The sequence below is a fragment of the Lethenteron reissneri genome, chromosome 35, assembly GCF_015708825.2.
Source record: "Lethenteron reissneri isolate LAM-NWPU_2019-01 chromosome 35, ASM1570882v1, whole genome shotgun sequence".
In the NCBI taxonomy this organism is placed as follows: Eukaryota; Metazoa; Chordata; class Hyperoartia; order Petromyzontiformes; family Petromyzontidae; genus Lethenteron; species Lethenteron reissneri.
Window position 1 is genome coordinate 9,898,779 of NC_083813.1, and position 20,105 is coordinate 9,918,883.

At 51.6% G+C, this 20,105-nt stretch overlaps 1 protein-coding gene across 2 annotated transcripts in view; it reads left to right on the forward strand.

The window, feature by feature from the left end:
- LOC133350915 (solute carrier family 12 member 3-like) overlaps window positions 1-19,608 on the forward strand; it is a 31,605-nt gene extending 11,997 nt beyond the window's left edge. Inside the window, exons 9-26 of one of the 2 annotated variants that reach the window (XM_061565755.1) lie at window positions 2,119-2,203; window positions 3,952-4,112; window positions 4,630-4,737; window positions 5,286-5,409; window positions 7,112-7,213; window positions 7,307-7,462; window positions 8,101-8,200; window positions 8,718-8,829; window positions 10,519-10,653; window positions 11,746-11,852; window positions 12,004-12,086; window positions 12,561-12,722; window positions 13,878-13,979; window positions 14,479-14,590; window positions 15,254-15,340; window positions 16,294-16,429; window positions 17,868-17,935; window positions 19,353-19,608. In XM_061565755.1, coding sequence (XP_061421739.1) covers window positions 2,119-2,203; window positions 3,952-4,112; window positions 4,630-4,737; window positions 5,286-5,409; window positions 7,112-7,213; window positions 7,307-7,462; window positions 8,101-8,200; window positions 8,718-8,829; window positions 10,519-10,653; window positions 11,746-11,852; window positions 12,004-12,086; window positions 12,561-12,722; window positions 13,878-13,979; window positions 14,479-14,590; window positions 15,254-15,340; window positions 16,294-16,429; window positions 17,868-17,935; window positions 19,353-19,494 — 2,082 coding nt within the window. In that variant the 3' untranslated portion in view covers window positions 19,495-19,608. The remainder of the gene's footprint in view (window positions 1-2,118; window positions 2,204-3,951; window positions 4,113-4,629; window positions 4,738-5,285; window positions 5,410-7,111; window positions 7,214-7,306; window positions 7,463-8,100; window positions 8,201-8,717; window positions 8,830-10,518; window positions 10,654-11,745; window positions 11,853-12,003; window positions 12,087-12,560; window positions 12,723-13,877; window positions 13,980-14,478; window positions 14,591-15,253; window positions 15,341-16,293; window positions 16,430-17,867; window positions 17,936-19,352) is intronic. The other variant, XM_061565756.1, reaches the window with a different exon arrangement.
- The last annotated feature ends 497 nt before the right edge of the window (window positions 19,609-20,105 follow it).

Below are 20,105 nucleotides of genomic sequence, written 5' to 3' on the forward strand. Positions count from 1 at the left end.
CGACGTAGTAATAGTGATGATAATATTGGGGTGGGGGAATTGCACGCCACTCTCACACCAAGATTGTATGACCAAAGGGATTTGAATCGAATGTTTCACTGCTGGAGTCAACGAGTCGAGGGGATAATAAAGGCTTTTTTTGGGTTAGATCGCGTAAGTATAGATGTATCGTCGCCCTCCAACACCCGACACAGCCAATTAGTACCGGATTTCTCACGTAAACAAAACGCCAATTAGCTACTACTTCAGCCCACCGGTGTGTTGGAGAGTAAATCCACAACATTCACAATTTGAGTTGTCCCGTGACGTTTCGCTGGTAATTACATCCAGCATCATCGGGCGATTTGCCAGAATAGTGAAGCAAGCCACGTGCTTCCAGTCTCAAATAGAGATGCAGGGTGACGTCATGACTGAACCCATCAGGTGCAGAGATCAGAGGCGGAGGAGGGGGGGGTATTGTAATTATATAATAGATTAACAATCAGTTCATTAGTATGTGTTTACTCTATAAGGAATTGTAATTGTAAGATGCATTGCTTCATAATACACTTCCAGGCCACACCCCATCAAGTGCAGAGCTCAGAGGCAGAGGAGGGGGTGGGTTTTGTAATCATATAATAGATTTTCAATCAGTTCATTAGTATGTGTTTTCTCTATAAGGAATTGTAATTGTAAGATGTATTGCTTCATAATACGCTTCCAGGCCGCACTAAGCCTGTAGCTGTCAGAGCGGTTAAAATTATTGATATTTCTCTGTTTCAATGGATTCTCGAATTAGTCTTGGCCAGTAGTAATTGGTTTCACACGACACTTTCAAGTTATCAAAATCAATTGAGTGTCCTTGTTGGCAAGCATGTTCTGCAACTGCCGACAGTTGTGTTTGATTTAATATAAATTATCACGTGTGGTGGTGATGTCGATGATGATGATATCACCTACTTACGTGAGCATATCATCACGTGTGGCCAAGGTCACCTCTGAAAAATTAACCCGTAAAAACAAAGTTTTTCACTATAAATCCTTTATATGCGTGGCATCGGGGCGGATAGAGTCCTCTCGTCCTCTGGCTTGAGATGGCTGCCACCTATGGGTCAGATGATTGTCTGGCAGCATTAAACAATTGGTAATTAAATATTTACATTTTTTACCCTAAACAGTGTAAAATTTTGGAAAAAAATTTTCACGAAAATGCATTGTCACGCACAACGAGTCTGTGTGCAAAATGTGAGCTCGATTGGATCACGGGAAGTGGGTTAAAAAACGACCGAAAGATTTGCACGGTCCTAAGCAAGCAAGCGAACTTAATATAAAGGATTTAAAAAAGAGCTCATAGTGGGGCTTTACCTGGTTAGTAGAGTTGTTTAGTTTAGTAACTCAATTAAATTCACAGACGAAGACCCGAGGACAGTCCCGGATTGGCGTTGACTCGACTAAGTCTCCGACTGAAATAAATATTTCTAATTATTACTCCACATTCGCCTCTGAATTAGAATTTAGACTGTTCTGCTGCTTGAAGTTGTGGCCGTGGTTGTAATTGGCAACTGGTGTTACTCTGGTGTTACTCCATTCTTGTCAACCCATACGCTTTACCCGTATTCTTGCACAGGGAAATTGAGTTGTTAGGTCTACACGGCGTACTGCAGTTTCAATGCGGGCAAGAAAGGGCACGGGGTGACCAATAATGTCTGAATTTGTCTGCAATACTGTAGGCACTGGTCAGGGTTTTACAGGTGTGTGATCGCTAACGGCACTTCACCCTAACAATCTGTATGGCTACAGAAGGTTGGGGGAGGGGGTCATCGGCGTTGACAGGTATTCATATTCTTGGTTCTTTCGGTAAAGTCACGTAGAAGGGAAATAATAAAATAATATAAATATAAAACAATACAATTTCTCACGACGTTTCGACTGCAACACAAGCAATCATCATCAGGTGTGAAATCCACAGCAATAATTTTTTTTTTTTCTTGCTGTGTTTTTTATATTTATATTATTTTATTATTTCCCTTCTACGTGACTTTACCGAAAGAACCAAGAATATGAATCACTGCAGTCACGAAAGCTTTAAATCAAAAGTTGACAGGTATGTTACATTGAACCCCGATTGTGGATTTTCAGGAGCCCAACATCGCCATCCCTAAGGGGACCATGCTGTCCATCTTCTGGACGACCGTCTCCTACCTGGTCATATCCGCAACCATCGGTGAGATGCGCACACGCACACACACACACACGCGCGTGCACACACACACACAGGCGTACACCGGCGTCATTGTTCCACAGCAAGGTTAGTGTAAAAATGGAATGTGCTGGCAGGCACATTACTTCTTATGTTACGACGTCACGATGGGGCATCTGTACACGTGGCCGCTAATGCGCGTACCCCTCGTCTCCAGGTGTCTCATCTCGTTCACGTCACTGTCTTCTTCCCCACAAGCTGTTGACCGCCACGTCAACTCTCATCACCTGCAAATCCGAGTCACTTTGGCACCATTGGCTTCCCCACAACGTGGCACTAATTGTTTGTGTTTAGTTCGTTGCGTTTAGTTTGTTGTCCATCCCCCGCACCTCCGATTAGCACGGTTGGCTACGTACGGTGCGAAAGAAGTTCAACACACGTACGTGCAGGGTCGCCGCAGTGGCGAGATGTTAACTACCTCGCCTTGTATACAGGAGGTCGTGGGTTTTGAATAAGTATAACCCGTAAAAACAAAGTTTTTCACTATAAATCCTTTATATGCGTGGCAGCGAACTTAATATAAAGGATTTAAAAATATATTCGCCTGTGGAGGACGCGGGGATCGATCCCGCGACCTTTGGCATGGGAAGCGAGGGCGCTACCAACTGCGCTACTCCGCCACGGCTGTGGAGGGGTTACGCTCTTGGCTCTTACACTCTGACGTTCAGCCAAAGCCATGAATTAGTTCTATTTGAATATATGTAAAATAATTTTTTTTGCCTAAAAAGTGTAAAATTTTGGGAATTTGTTTTCACGAACAATAATTGTCTGGCACAACGAGTCTGTGTGGAAAATGTCAGCTCGATTGGATCACGGGAAGTGGGTTAAAAAACGACCGAAAGATTTGCACGGTCCTAAGCAAGCAAGCAAGCACGCGAACTTAATATAAAGGATTTAAAAAGAGCCGTACAGCTCAGTAGGCCATACTGCTTCCTCGTGTATTTCGCTTATCACATCGCTCTCAAAATTATTGGTGTTTTTTTATTTTCGTTGATGTATCTATTTATAATCTCTTATTCTTTTAATGTATTTATTTTTTCTTGTTGTGTAAAGCGTTCCGAGGCAATCTTCTTGTGTAAAGGCGCTAGGAAAAAAAAATGAACGCAGGTAGATTTACGTCCCGTTGAGCCATAAATTAATCGGACTCTTGCGCTCAAACCCCTAGGTCGACTCCGCCTAAAATGACTACCTTGTGCGCTGCGTAAACATCGCCCACTGGGGAGACAAAGGCGGCCGGGTGGACGTGGTAGGCTGGCCTTCATGGGTGCTGCTCGCTAACAGTCTGTAAAGGCTACATATAGTGAATGCATCTGCGATCGCTGGGCACTGCTCACTGTTCTGGCCGGGGGGACGGGTGCGCTGTTTGATGTCCAGAAGGACGTGCACCTCGTGGAAGTTGAGCCGTAACTGGCTCAGCAGTGTGACCATGCAACACCAGGGACACGCGGGCACACAGAGAGATAGAGAGACGGGGAGAGACGCGCCAACTGCACAGAGGAAACGACCGTCACTTTGTGTGGTTCTAGATTTGAAGCTCTCGTGACTGCACCTGATGACGGAGACTTGTGTTGCCTCCGAAACGTCGTGATTTATTATTTTATTTTATTTCCATTATTAACTTTTCATTTTATTATTTTTTCACCTACGTGACTTTACCGAAAAAACCTAAGAGTTCTTTGCGTGGTCTCTTTTTTCTTTCGCCCCTCGCGCAGCGTCGTGCGTGATCCGCGACGCGTCGGGCAATGTGAACGACACGCTGCCGGAGGGGGTGCCCCCGGTGCCCTGCGTGGGTCTCGGCTGCGACCACGGCTGGAACTTCACGGAGTGCACCCTCGCGCAGAGCTGCCCCTACGGACTCATCAACAACTACCAGGTGCGGGGTGGGGGGGGGGGGGCCCTGACCGGCGGCCAGGTGCAGCCTGGGGCACACTCACTCTCCCACCTGCGTCTTCGCCGTTTGTATCCCATCCCGTTGGCCTTGATTGATTTGTAGTACAAAAATTTAAGGTAAAGATGCATCGCTGCAATTCCCTGCACGCGCGCGTGTGCATGTGCGCTCGTCGGGAGCGGTAGTGTAGCGGGTTCGCGCGCTGCGCTACGAACCCGGCTACCCAGAGTTCAATTCTCCGCTCACGTGACCCTTATGTGAACCAGACCCGGGCCTCCCCTAGGTCGACTCGGCCTCAAATGAGCACCTGGTGCGATGCGTCATCATCAACTACTAGGGTAGAGACAAAGGCGGCCGGGCGAGGTTCTGGCCACGCAGCCCCCTTCGTGTGCCGTGCCGGCCTTCATAGGTGCTGCTCGCCGCTAACAGCACCTGCCCCAACAGTCTGTCACGGGGATCTTTGTTTGTGCGCGTGCGTGTGGATCCCGTGCGCGCCCCACAGACCATGGGCCTGGTGTCGGGGATCGCGCCGCTCATCACAGCCGGGATATTCGGGGCGACGCTCTCGTCCGCGCTGGCCTGCCTCGTCAGCGCTCCCAAAGTGTTCCAGGCAAGAGCAACGGGAAATGGGCGGTCGGCAGCCAACGCGCACCTTTCGATGCCCCGTGTTCCATCGGCGCATCCGAGGCGAGCCAGGGCCACGCGCGAGGCCAAGCCAACGCGCGGGTCTGGAGGCGCGGGTCGTTTTTAAATCCTTTATATTAAGTTCGCTTGCTTGCTTACGACCGTGCAAATTTTTCGGTCGTTTTTTAACCCACTTCCCGTGATCCAATCGAGCTGACATTTTATACACAGACTCATTGTGCGTGACAATTAATGTTCGTGAATTTTTTTTTCCTAAATTTTACACTTTTTAGGACAAAAATATTATATTTCATTACCAATTGCTTAATGGTGCAATGCAATCATCTGACCCATAGGTGGCAGCCATCTCAAGCCAGAGGACGAGAGGACTCTAGCTGCCACGCATATAAAGGATTTATAGTGAAAAACGTTGTTTTTACGGGTTATACTTATTTCTCCTGCTGCAGAAGCTGAGCCCGTGCCGTTGGTTCATAGTTGGCAATGTCACCCCCCCCACCCTCCCCTCACTTGCAGTGCCTGTGCAAGGATCAACTCTACCCGGGCATTGGGATGTTTGGCCGTGGCTATGGCAAGAACAACGAGCCCATCCCAGGCTACATCCTCACCTTCATCATCGCCGTCGGCTTCATCCTCATCGGTGAATCCTCCTCTCCGCAGACACCGTGCGCGTTAATTTCGAAGGCTCGTCAAATGGCGTCGAAAGGGTTCAAGCATTAGCACTGTCCGTCTGTCTGTCTGGTGGCAGTGCCGGACTAAGCTAGTGCGGGGCCTGTAGCATATGTTATGAAGGGGCCCTAAATAAACAAATAAAAACACAGAAATATTAAAACACGTAAATGTTTTACTTGCATAGTAAAGTAATTGTATTGTTTCATTTGCTATACAGCCAAATAAGTCGTTCATAAAAGTTGAAGGCGGTATAGTACTATAGTAATAGAGCAAGTGCAGAATCACTGAACCGAAATTGATAGCTTGAAAGCATTTAGCGCGGGGCCCTTTGAAGTGCGGGTCCCGTAGCATGTGTAGCTACTTTGGCTACTTTGATAATCTGGCAATGTCTGGTGGGTAACTTATGGGATCATGATAACTCTGGTAAAGATGATCCAATACAAATTAATTTCACCATGATGCTCTGTTGCTAATAGGGACTCACCTTACAGAAAACTGGTCAAATAGATCAAAAAAAAAAACCTGCGGACACAAACGAGCGCTGAGAGGAATATTTGCAAATGTGCAAATGGTCGGAGGCAATGAGATTAGGTTTGTGTCGCGTCACCATCTGTGACGGAGCCCTGAACAATCCCACCTCCAGTGTGCAATGACACATGTTGATGATCGAGTCATGGTGGCAATACCCCGGGTGCACGGCACAGGTGTCCCTCGCTCTACGCGGGTTCGTTCGGTTTGTGTGATTTCGCTTACTCTATTCGGCTCACATATGTCTACCCAAATGTTGCTCTACGTGGTTTTAACTCACTCTACATGCGGTCAGACGTGGGAGAACATTGCGTGTGTGCTGTGTGTGCGTGCTGTGCGTGCTGTGTGTGCTGTGTGTGTGTGCGTGCTGTGTGTGCTGTGTGTGTGTGCTGTGTGTATGCTGTGTGTGTGCTGTGTGTGCTGTGTGTGCGTGCTGTTTGTGTGTGCTGTGTGTGCTGTGTGTGCGTGCTGTGTTTCGCTTTGTGCACCCTTTTCTTAGAACGCATCTGCTACCGCATACTGCAATGAAAACCTGTATTCATGAGGTTATCAGGACTGTTGATGTATGCATGTATGTTGAACTTCTTTCGCACCGTACGTAGCCAACAGTGGAAATCTGAGGTGCGGGGGAAGGACAACAAACTAAATACAAACAGCAGTTCTAAAGAAATTAGTTTTTAATCGAGATTTAAAAGTGCCATAGCTCCAGTTGCTTCCTACTATCGGAAGAGCGTTCCAGACGGCCGCAGAAGGGCATTTGAAAGCGTGCGACGCGGCGACCCGTCTTTGTTCGATGGGGCCAGCCAAAAGCCGCCGTTGCTACTGCTGCTGTTGCTGCTGCTGCTGCTGTTGTTGTTGCTGCTGCTGCTGTTGCTGCTGCTGTTGCTGCTGTTGCTGCTGCTGTTGCTGCTGCTGATGCTGCTGCTGCTTTTGCTGCTGCTGCTGCTGTTTCTGCTGCTGCTGCTGTTGCTGCTGCTGCTGATGCTGCTACTGCTGTTGCTGCTGCTGCTGCTGTTGCTGCTGCTGTTGCTGCTGCTGCTGTTGCTGCTGCTGCTGTTGCTGCTGCGAGAATGGCCGGAGCACGCGTGACGTTGTGTCCCGTCTCACCCTGTTCGCTGCCCGCCGGGGGGTGTCCCATACAGCCGAGCTAAACACGATCGCCCCCATCATCTCCAACTTCTTCCTGGCCTCATACGCACTCATCAACTTCTCCTGCTTCCACGCCTCCATCACCAACTCTCCCGGTGAGATGCGCAACGCAACACAAAGGTGCCGCGGGGGTCACTTGCGACGAGTGCTTGTTGCGTGCCGTGAGCGTGAGTGATTTCTGTCGTCAGGCTGGCGCCCGTCGTTCCGCTACTACAGCAAGTGGGCATCGCTGTTCGGCGCCATCATCTCCATCGTCATCATGTTCCTGCTCACCTGGTGGGCCGCGCTCATCGTCGTGGGGATTGTCATCTTCCTCCTGGCCTACGTCATCTACAAGAAGCCAGGTGAGCGGGACCGTGGCGGCGCGGGCAATCTGCGCGCGTTTGTGTGTGTGCGTGCGTAGCGGGGCCAACTGTAGGAGGCACAGGTGGTGCATCGGCCAGTAGTCATCTCAGTCAGTCGACCCATGGCACCTGGGTCTGCCCCGTGGCCTCCTGCCGGCGGGGGCGTTCGACACTTCACGTGGCCTCAACGTGCACATAGCCTGACACAAGCCACTAAGTGGCGGTGACTGAGACTATCAATGCTTCGTTTCATCACAGCCGCCTATTTATTCAGAGGTGCCTGCCTGATTTGCGGGATCTCAGCAGCGTCGGCTCATTGCTCTGACCTCTGAACCCAAACCCAGCCACCTCTCAAATACTCCCAGTTGTGTTTTCATTCCCCAGCCTTGTGGTTCTATAGACCAAGACAGAATCATCGAAACATCCCCAAACGAAATATTCGCAGAGTTAAAAATGAGAGAACTCACCGTACGAATGAGGAATTTAAATGAACGAAGTAAGAAGATGATTCAAACATCACTCCTTTTTTTGATGGAATCGGTGCTGTGGTGATGCGCTTGACTTGTGTTATAAGCGGTATGTTTCCATCGGGGTTAGCTGATGTGCAGTTTCCCACCGCCGCTGTCTCCTCCCGGCAGCCGTGAACTGGGGCTCGTCGGTCCAGGCCAGATCCTACAACATGGCGCTGTCTTACACGGTGGGCCTCAACCAGGTGGAGGAACACATCAAGAACTACCGGTACGCTGTTCGGGGGGTGTTCGTGCTGGGGTTGGGTTAGAACAGCCGTGGTGGGAAACACTGAGCGTCCAAATCACCATCGTCTTATCTTCTCTTATCATCTATAGATTCATATAGAGCCATCATCCTCATCATCAGTCCCTTAACCATGCGGGTCATGGTGGAGCCATCAATTACTTTGGCAATCGACCCTCTCCTCGTCTCGTGGTCTCTCGCGAACTGCACAACGTCTGCCTTTGATCTCAAGACAACAACAACAACAGCAAAAATAATGCCGCTTGGGAAATAATTTCTGCGGCCAAATCAACCCGCACCGGCCAACGTGGTGCAGTACGGTGGAATCATCCCCCGCAACCCCCTTGCATTGCGAAGGGACAACCCTTGATGCCACGTGCGTGTCGCCACCTACCAGGCCTGAAGCCACCGCACGCCACTGGGCCTCTACGCCTAACCAGCAGCAGCAGCAACAGCAGCAGATAGAGACTGGCTGACGCACGATTCTCTGCCCTTGCCGCAGGCCGCAGTGTCTGGTGCTGACCGGGCCCCCCAACTCGCGGCCGGCCCTCGTGGACTTCGTCGGGACCTTCACGAAGAAGCACAGCCTCATGCTGTGCGGGAACGTGGTGTCGGTGAGCGCGCGCGGAGCCGTCAGCTGTGCGAGCATTTAAATAAGCAATCGAGCAACTGCGCAGACAAAGGCAGGTATTATAGGCTGCTTTGCAGGGCTACCGTGGCGGCCAGCGGAGGGCAGTAGCAGCGAAATAAATCGCTAGAGAGCGGTGTCATTGCAAGGCCCCGCGGGTCACTGGCGACCCATGGTGGCCTTTGCTGCGACCCCCTGAGAATGCACAAATGTCATCTTCTTGGTTCTTTTGGTAAAGTCACGTAGAAGGGAAATAATAAAATAATAAAAATAAAACTTAATCAAACGCTGTCTTCTCGACAGACCTGTTCTTCACCTGAGGACGGCTGCTTGCGTTGTGGCCAAAACGTCGTGACAATTATATTATTATGTTTTATTTTTATTATTTTATTATTTCCCTTCTACGTGACTTTACCGAAAGAACCAAGAAGATGAATCCCTGCAGTCACGAAAGCTTTAAATCGAAATGCACAAATGGTGAAAACAGCCCCCCTGCCATTATCGAGCTGCTGCTGTCAAACCCCCAATGGTTTCAAATTGACGTGGCAGCCCTTGCACACTGACGATGTTTGATCGGCGAAAGTGACCCTCTGAAAATGAGTGAAGAACGCCGCGTTATGGAGTACAGCACTGAACTGTGTGGGCAACGTGTGCAGTACTATCTAAGGTGCCACGGTGGCTAGGAGATGTTAACCACCTCGCCTGATATACAGGAGGTCGTGGGTTCGATCCCGATCCAGATCCCTTGACGCTTGTTGTATATTTGGAGTTTGCGTCTCTCTCTCTCTCTCTCCTGGTGGTCACGTGGATTTTTATCCGGATCCTACGGTTTTTCCCTCCGCATTTAGAATCAACATCACACGTTCAGAGTATTTGGCTGCTATAAATGTCCACGTGGTAAGCAACTTCGTTGAGCCGTCATTTGTGGCCAGGTCGCGTCTGAGAAAGAACTACATAGCTCGGTGGGCCTTAGCTGGTAAAGTAAAAATAATAAAAATTGTTATATATTCTCCCGCCTTCGCGAAACTACACCGACCAGCACGGTGAAGCACGGTAAAATAAAACCCCATGAGCCCCCTGGTGGTGTGGGGGAGGCCCTCATCCAGCAGTGGAGTGACAAAAAGGCCCCCCCCCCCCCCCCCCGTGTGCCGCGTGCACACGTACAGCTCCCGAGGTGACTCGGCAGCGGGAGAGCGAGTGGATCAGTAGCACGGCCCGGATCCACGTCCCCACACTCCGCTACAAAGACAAAGATCCCCTGTGTAGCCTTAACAGACTGTCGGGCCAAGTGCTGTTAGCGAGTAGCACCTATCAAGGCCGGAACGGCACACGAGGGGGGTGGGTGACCAGCACCACGCCCGGCCGCCTTCGTCTCCCCAGTGGTGACGTTTTACACATCGCACCAGGTACTCATTTGAGGCTGAGTGGGCCTCGGCAAGACCCAGGACCGGTTCAGATAATCGTCACCGGTGTTGGTGGCCGCGAGCAGTAATCGAACTCGGGGGGGTCGGCCCGGTTCGTAGCGAACCGCGCCTCCGATCGGCATGGTCGGCTGTGTACGGTGCGAAGAGAAGCTCGACGCACGCACGTACATAACCGCTCGACACACGCACGTACATAACCGCTCGACACACGCACGTACATAACCCCGCTGCTCCGCCGCTGACCCCCACAGAGCCCCGGCGGCCTAAAGCAGAAGGAGGCGAGCGTGGAGGGCCAGGTGCGGTGGATGGCCAAGCGCAAGATGCACGCCTTCTACCACACCGTGGCCGCCAGCAACCTGCGCACCGGCACCCAGATGATGCTGCAGGTACGAGCGACTGCACCCCACCGGGCGGGCGCTCTAAACCCCGAGGGCTCACTTCATCGTTGTCCGTGATCTGTCCACTGCCGGACGAAGGCGTCTCCCCCGCAAGCCGTCGACGTCTCCCACGGTGGCGCGACGCAACGGTCCATCGAGTTTCCTGCGCCGATTTTGTCGATCCCCCCTCCGTACCGCATCGCGCTGCGCTTTCAGGTGCGCTTCTGTGGCTGTCTGGAACGCTCTTCCTTCCGATATTAGGGAGCCACTGGGATCTATTTACTTTTAAATCATCATCGAGATTGAAAACTTTTTGTGTTTAGTTTGTTGTCCTTCCCCTGCACCTCCGATTAGCACGGTTGGCTACGTATGGTGCTCCACACAAAAAGCAGTTCTCAATAAATGAGTTTTCAATATAGATGATTTAAGAGTGCATAGCGCCAGTGGTTTCCTAATATCGAACGGAAGAGCGTTCCAGACGGCCGCAGAAGCACGCCATGCAGTGACCGTCTTTGTTCGATGGCTAGCCAAAGGCTGCTGCGAGGATGTCCGGAGTTTGGGTGATGATTTATGCTCCTTGATGAAATCAGCAAGTTGCTGTGGTTCATTTGTGGCGAGCAGTTTGTGTGTGACGAGTGCGACCTTATGTAATGTGTTCGTTCGGAAAGCCAGAAGCCTCTCGCGTCTCGCTTGCGTTCTCACTTCTAGTGGCTATGATACCAAGATGGGGGGAGTGCGGGGAAGAGTGGCGATGATGATGATGTCTTACAAAGTCATGGATTTCGTAGACGTCAAAATGTTGGCGATTGTGACGGAATCTCGCTCAATTTGAGACCAGGCCAAAGGTGTTGCAGTGAGATGGTCGGCGGAGTTCGACTTCTGTAGTTTGCAGGGGGCAGAGGTTCGCTTTGTCCCTCATCATTAGGAATCGCAGGTGCAACAAGGAAATTAATTTCTAATCTTATTTGTAGACTACTAAAAATAAATTAATAAATGTGTCCAGTTTGGGTGGGCCGTTGCCCCCTCCCCCGTGCCCCCCCCCCCCCCCCCCCCCACAAACTCCGCACCATGAGTGAAATATCCTCGTGGCTGGCGCGGCAGGCCGCCGGACTTGGAAAGTTCAAGCCGGACGTCCTGGTGATGGGCTTCAAGAAGAACTGGAGCTCCAAGCACCCTCAGCAGATGGAGGATTACATCAACATAGTCCAGTAGGTGCCGCGGACACGCAACGCCCCGTGCGCGTTTGTCACCGCTCGGAGAGAGGGGATCGGGTCCACGCTTTCCCGTCAACGCGAGCCTCACCACCCACAGCGGCTCTTCCCCCCCCCCCTGTCCATCCCCTCTCCCTGTGTTCCGCAGTGACGCCTTCGACTTAAACTTCGGGGTTTGCATCCTGAGGGTGAAGGAGGGACTGGACGTGTCCCAATCCGCGCAGGCGCGAGGTGAGACCCACTAAAGCCTCTTGTCGACGGCTCCACGTTCTCCCTTCCTGCCTCTCCTTCTCGACGCACCCCAGCGGTCTGCCCCCCCGCCGCGACGGTGCAACTCGGCCACCCCCCCCCCCTCCACTGCGTGCGCGTGTCCTGCCGGCATTGAGGGCCGGCGTAAAGTTGACGCCCCCAGCGCCTTTCAAGGTGCTTAGCGCCGACTCCTCGGCCTGTTTGGGTGGGGAGAACCTCTGCGGCTCTTGCCAAGCCCGTGTTTGTGCTCGCCGACTCGTTTTTCACGGTTAGAGCCACAACGTACAGCTGTGGCCCTAACCTTGTCCGTTGACATTTAAGGGCAGAGTTAGAGATATCATAACACCTTCGGTTCCACCCACTCCCCCCCCCCTGGTGAATCGGGCAACCGGGACTCTTCTGCAGAAGCCATTCGGAGGGATGGAGGGATTCTTTGTCCTCTGTGCGTGCGTGCAGTCAACCCGGCGTTTAACGGGACGGAAAACGGACACTCGCACACCAACGGGGACGGCAGCGGCGCAGGTGGCGTGGCTCGCACTCACGGGACTCACGGCCCCCCAGAAGGCACCGTCGTCGTTGTGGTCGCACGCTCTTCAGTCAATGCACACGCTGCGCTCGGTACTTCAGCCGTGCTTCGCCGGCCAGTGCACGGCTCGGGGAAGAGGGCGCCTCGGGACCGCTTGAGATGTCGCTCGACGCTCATGTGGCCGAAAAGAGAAAAAAAAGTAGCCGTATTTGTTCAGAAATAATAATAATAATTCGGCAATAACGATCGTGATTGTTGCCGATGATGTTGATGACGATGCTTTTATATTTGGATTTATACAACCTCCAGGAAGAAGCAATGAATTGTCAAAATTCACGGTCAAGATTGATTCGATGTTATTTATAATTTCGCATCGCAGTGGAGGGGTGACATGGACCCCATTGGATACAGCATATACACATCTAAAAACACGTGCAACTATAACCATGTTTCATGAGCTTCAGAATCGATATTAGTGAATCAATGCATCATTTTACGAAAAACATAACGATGATGATCATGACGATGTTTGGGTGTCGTAGGAATTCACATTGCAATTAATGCACAGCGAGTGAGGCTCATTAGAACTGTGGTGTCCACATTAGAACTGTGGCGTCCACAGTTCTAATCAACTTTCGATCCCTTTCCACAAATGTCACCTTATCGCCGCTCAGCAATAACTTGCGGAGACCTTCATCCAGCAGTGAATTGATCATGGCCGATCACAATCAGGATGATGAGCGCTCACCCGGTCGTGAACCCAACCACGAGCTCTGAACAGCAAGGCACCGAGATCTCGCGACCAAATCGGGGCAGCCGGGTGATCCACCATCAACGTGAGCAAGATGATGGGTGCTGCAGTGGCTAGGAGATGTTAACTACCTCGCCTGGTGTACAGGAGATCGTGGGTTCGATTCCGATCCTGAAGCCTGTTGTATATTTGGAGTTTGCGTGTCTATCTCTCCGTGGTCGCGTGGATTTTTCTCTGGGTCCTCCGGTTTCTTTTTCCTCCACGTGTATAAACGGGCGTTTGAGAGTATCTGGCTGCCTTAAATTTCCACGCGATAAGCCACTTTGGCGAGCTATCATTTGTGGCCAGGTCGCTTCTGAAAAAAAGAGCTACATAGCTCAGTGGGCATTACCTGGTGATGTAAAAAAAGAATTTCAACCGAGAAAAGTTTAACCCTCTTTGCAGTCTGCACGCCGCCCCCCATTAACGCCTCCCGTCGCTCTGTCCATGGGAACAGCCGACCCAGAGGCCGCAATCACAGACGCCCAAACGCCCAGCAGCTTCCAGGGCTCCCAGGGGAAGAAGTACGTCGACATCTACTGGCTCTTCGACGACGGAGGTACCGGCGCAGCGCGATCCGCAGCATCCCCGCGAGAGAGACGCGTGGAGGGGGGAGGCTGATGTGAACCAAATGCAAGCGGCGACACAAATGATGTTTCACCGAGATAGCTTCATCAAGCTCGTTTCACCAATACGAAACGTCGTACTCAGATTGTAAATGGTGTGGCTTTGCTCTCCGACACACCGGTGTGCTGTACTAGTAACGAACTGGCACAATCTGTTTACGTGACAAACCTTACTAATTGGCTGTGTCGGGTGGTGGCGGGTTTAACGACACATTTATATATTTACCTGATCTAACCCCAAAAAAACCCTGTATTATGGATCTATAGAGCTGTGTTTAGCGGGATGTCCTTCTGCCAGCAGTTGCAAAGGCTGCGCCTTCACCCAATAAAGTCGGTGAACTGATCGGTGCTGGATCACCCTGCAACAACGATTGCCGGTGGCATAGGTGGCGCCGGACAGTTTGACCGTGTGCTCTGCTCGACGGGCTGCAGGACTGTCCCTCCTCATCCCGTACCTGCTGACGAGGAAGAAGAGGTGGCGGAACTGCAAGCTGCGGGTCTTCATCGGAGGCCAGATCAACCGCGTGGAGGAGGAGCGCCGCGTGTGGGTTCCCGGCGGCCGCACCACGACCGGACCCTCAATTTCCTTCGCTCGGTTTGACCTCGAGTGGGAGTCTCTTACGTCGCGCAAGCTCGAGCACCGGTCCTTGCCTGCTCCTTCCGCTGGGCTATGTGGAGACGCTGACCAAATCCACCGGAATGTATCCAACCTCGCCAATCCTCACAGGGCGGGAGGCGAACGCTGCTGTGGTCGGGTCACGGTGCATGCGGCAGAGGTGGCGTGGGCCGCCGGGCGGCTACGGGGGATATCGGCAGATTTGGAGCGCATGAAAAAAATCCCAATTTGCTGCGCTGACTTTCGATGCTCTGACACCTGTGCTCCCCGCCTTGGCCAACCGCACTGAGCAGTGTGGTGAAGTATGGTCAAACAACCACCGCCCCCCCCCCCGCCCCATGACGCTACAGTATGCAAAGGCCTTTATCCAATAGTTTAGTTTTTTGTGTTATGTCCCACACTTCCGATTAGTACTGGTGGTTATGCACGGTACGAAAGAAGTTCAACATACAACAAAAATATATAAAAAATGGGCAATTTTTCTCAACCATAATTACAGTATTTTGAGCTAGTGATGCTCATTTTCTCTGTGTTGTTGGTGCGTCTCTCCCCATGTCTCTCTCTCTCTGTGCCCGCGTGTCCCTGTTGTAGCATGGTCCAACTGCTGAACCAGTTCCGGCTCAACTTCCACGAGGTGAACGTCCTTCTCGACATCAACCAGCGACCCCGGCCAGAACAGTGAGCAGCGCCCAGCGATCGCAGATGCATTCACCACAAAGAGAAAGATCCCCCGATGTAGCCTTTACAGACGCGTTAGCGAGCACCTATAAAGGCCGGCATGGCACACGAGGGGGTGGGTGATCAGCACCACGCCCGGCCGCTTTTGTCTCCCCAGTGGCGATGTTTACACACCGCACCAGGTACTCATTTGTGAGACTGAGTCGACCTAGGGGAAGCCCAGGACCGGTTCAGATAATCATCGCTGGCGTTGGTGGCTGTGAGCGGGAATCAAACACGGCTCGCTGTGTCCGTAGCGCAGTACACTAACCACGACACTACCGCTCCCCACACACACCTCCGATTGAGCACGGTTGGCTATGTACGGTACGAAAGAAGTTCAACATACATACACGCAAACAGCATGTTGCCAGATCACACAAAGGGAAAAACTGTGAGACCCCCCAATGAGCAAAACGCTCGAGATATTGACAACATCGGCACGTATATTGTTCAAAATCTACATTGACAGACTGGGTATATCAGTATAAAATAATTATAATTATTTGGCCAATGCAGTGATGTCGCGAAGGGGGCCTCCTGTCCAATCCCCCCACCGCCCCCCCCCCCGCCTCTTCATAGTGCATCACCTGGGCCCATCTGGCCCATGGGCCCAGGTGCAGTTGCACCGCCTGCACACTCGATGGCTGTGCCACCGAGGCAATCGGTCACCCAAAAATGTTGGAACTATCCAGATGGGTCGAAAAAACTATGAAGGTCGTCGTTCTAACCGTACACCCTCACTTTTGCTTTTTAAGTTGACCGTTACGTTTTCTTTCCCTGAATTTCACTTCGGTATTTGTATGGTGATGATGATGGTGACTACTGATGACAAATGACGATAAAGACTTACTCATGATGACTGATGATCGGATGAATGAACGGATGACGACGATGACACTCGTGCCGCACAGTCAGAAACGCTTCGAGGACACCGTAGCCCCGTATCGGCTCAACGATGGCTTCCTGGATGAGCTGGCCTTGGAGGAGATGAGGAAGAACTGCCCCTGGAAGATTTCTGACGAGGAGATCCAGCGACACCGCACCAAGGTCCGCTCGGCATCCTCCATCCATGACCTCTGACCCCGAGAGTAAATCCCCTAATCCCGAATCCCTCATCTCCAGCACGTTGGCAATGTTGGTTGCGAACTTGACTCCCAATAGGAAGGTAAGGAGGTCAAATCCTGGCTGGAGGTCAACTCGGCCTATCATCCTGTCATCTCTCCGTGATCAATAAAATATTACTGTTTTTTTTAGCTATAACTCATCCACCAATCATTTTCCATTAACGTTGAACACTTACCGCTCTGATCTGCCATGAACCCTCGAGAACGAGCCGGCTGGAGCAGGGCTTTGTTTAGGCCGGGTCTCTCCGGCTCAGCAATCCAAGAAAATATTTCTGCGCCCAGCACACTGCATCCAGTATATCCCTCGCTACGGCCGTGGCAACTACTACTACTCGTCACGTGCCGACTCCAGTCTACCAGCAAACATTTACTACATTACCCAAGAATGTCAGTTAAACGCCCGTGACGTCACTCCCCGTCGACCCCCCCCCCCTCATTAATAATCGTGAATAGGTGGGCCCCCCCCTCATTAATAATCATGTATGGGTGACGTCACTCCGCATGGATCCCCCCCCCCCGTCATTAATATTCATGTACGGGTAACGTCACTCCACATGGGGGGCGAGGCGCCTCCCCCCCCGCCCCCCTCCTCAGCGTCAACTTACAACCCTCACGACAAAGGCAGAACCCTCACGTCACGTGATCTCCGTAACGCTGTTGAGACATCAAAGTAAAAAGGACGTCATGATGAACAGTTAATTATAACCTTAAAATTAAATAAGTCTGTGTCACCGCGGCCTTACAAAATGCACACGAATGGATGCAATGCATAGGACGTCGCGGTCTGCTTTTAGCTTGAATGTTTCAGATTTACTGCAATACACCCGTCCTCGGAAGGGCTATAGGCTCGTGAACAATATTCAGTGAGAAATTAAGCTCCGAGTGGAAGAAGCAGAAGTAAAAAAACAAGAAAACCCCCAAAAAATTCCGTGATCACATCAGTGAACTGATTTACGAATAACTTCCTTGTGTGTGTGGGGGTCGTAGCAGCATCCAGGGTTTTCGATGGTTTGAACTTAAATCACAGTCCTGGGGCCAGGCATCATCAGTGTGTTGGTGTGTGTGTGCACGTGTAGCGGTTAGCGCGCTGCACTACAAACCTGGCTACCTGAGTTCGTTTACCGCCCACGGCCAACACCAATGACCTGAACAGGTCCTGGGCCTCACCTAGGTCGACTCGGCCTCAAATGAGTACCTGGTGCGGTATGTAAACGTCACCACTAGGGAGACAAATGCGGTCGGGCGTGGTGCTGGCCACCCACCCAGGTGCTTGCGTGACAGCACTTGCCCCAACAGGCTGTTGAGGCTATCCGAGGGGGGGGGATCTTTGTCTTTGCACGCGTGTGTGTGTTTGTTGACAGACGTCTCGCCAGATCCGGCTCAATGAGATTCTGCTGGATTACTCCCGGGACTCTGCGCTCGTCGTCGTGTGAGTGGCCACCACGATGTCTGGGTCTCTCTCTCTCTCTCTCCGCACCCCCCCCCCCCACACCTCAACCCCACTTGACCACTCAGTAGGGAGCCATAAACTCACGGCAGGTCGCTTTCCTATGCCATGGGACATATTTTTTTTTTGGAGATGGAGAAACGCGCGCGGCCTCTTGACCCAGCTGAGAGAAGCGATTGTGGGGCATCCTCGCCACGATGAAGAAATCAGTTTCATTTCAGTTTCATTTATTAGGTGTAGCCCTGTGAGCCATTCGGCTCTTGAATCGGGTGCAACCGCAACAAACAAAAACATGAACAAGAAAACATCTTAAGTGACTATGCGCAAACAGAAAAATCACGTGCCGAGGTGGAACGGGCGCGTGTCACAACAACCGCCATTCGCCACTAAGTGGCGGTGACGTCACCACGACGCTTGTGCCAGGCTATGTGCACGTTGAGGCCACGTGAAGTGTCACAAAGCACCTTGGGAGAGGGCCCACTGGTCGCACCTAATACGGATTACGACTGTGAAAGCGGCAGGCGGCAGAGCAAGAATATAAGACGAATGTCGCAACCAGTCCTGGGGGCCCTCCCCTAGGTAGACTCGACCTTGAAACGACGACCTGGTGCCTGGCGCGGTGTGCACTCTCCTGGGTGGCCCAGATGTCTTGTGATCCCCGTTTAATCCTCATTAATTTAACAAAAATTTGCACACCGATTTGGTGCGAAAACAGAAATTAGTTAAGCAAAGGGAAAAAAATGTTCCGGCTTCATTAATTAATAGATGCATGCGCTTAGATAAGTTTGTTTTACTGATATACATTTACACGTGATAAGCCAATTCGTTGGGCTTAACATGTAGCAAAGTCCCTTCTGAAAAATAAGCTAATAGCTCAGTGGGCCTTATCTGGTTAGATAAAAAAAGTTTCTTTTTCAAATGTTACTTTTCAGCGATTTGCTTACCTAACCGATACTTTGCACTCCTATCGCGTTGTTGTACTGTTTGTTGTTCTAACGTTCTGACCCCGTGCCCCCACTGGACATCTGTGAAAAAGAACTTCATAGCTCATCGAATTTCTCCTCCAGTACAAATGTTCTGATTCTGATTTTGGGGGGTTGGGGGGGCTCACGTCTGGACCACCCTGCAACACGCTTGCCGCAGACAATCTGTTACCAAGGCTCATATATACAGAGGTGGGGGGGGAGTTTTGTCCGTGTCTTTTGCCGGGGCCCACATCTGGACCACTCTGTAACAAATTGATCACGGGCAACCTGTTTTTGAAGCCTTCTGTAAAACAGGGAGAAAGTTTCGTCCGTGTCTTTGGCCGGGGGAGCTCGCATCTTCACCTCCCTGTAAAGCGATTGGGTGGGGGGCTTATTTTTCCTTGTCGTTTGTGTCTCTCTTGCGCTGTGAGCAGCAGCATGCCAGTGGGGCGCAAGGATTCGTGTCCCAGCGCGCTCTACATGGCGTGGCTCGACGCTCTCTCCCAGGACCTGCGAGCGCCCGTGCTGCTCGTGCGCGGCAACCAATCAAACGTGCTGACATTCTACTGCCAGTGAGGGCCCAACGTGCTGACATTCTACTGCCAGTGAGGGCCCGACAACCAATCCAACGTGCTGACATTCTACTGCCAGTGAGGGCCCAACAACCAACCCAACGTACTGACATTCTACTGCCACTGAGGGCCCAACAACCAACCCAACGTACTGACATTCTACTGCCACTGAGGGCCCAACAACCAACCCAACGTACTGACATTCTACTGCCACTGAGGGCCCAACAACCAACTCAACGTGATGACATTCTACTGCCAGTGAGGGCCCAACAACCAACTCAACGTACTGACATTCTACTGCCACTGAGGGCCCAACAACCAACCCAACGTACTGACATTCTACTGCCACTGAGGGCCCAACAACCAACCCAAAGTACTGACATTCTACTGCCACTGAGGGCCCAACAACCAACCCAACGCGCTGACATTCTACTGCCAGTGAGGGCCCAACAACCAACTGAACGTGATGACATTCTACTGCCAGTGAGGGCCCAACAACCAACCCAACGTACTGACATTCTACTGCCAGTGAGGGCCCCACAACCAACCCAACGTGCTGACATTCTACTGCCAGTGAGGGCCCAACAACCAACTCAACGTGATGACATTCTACTG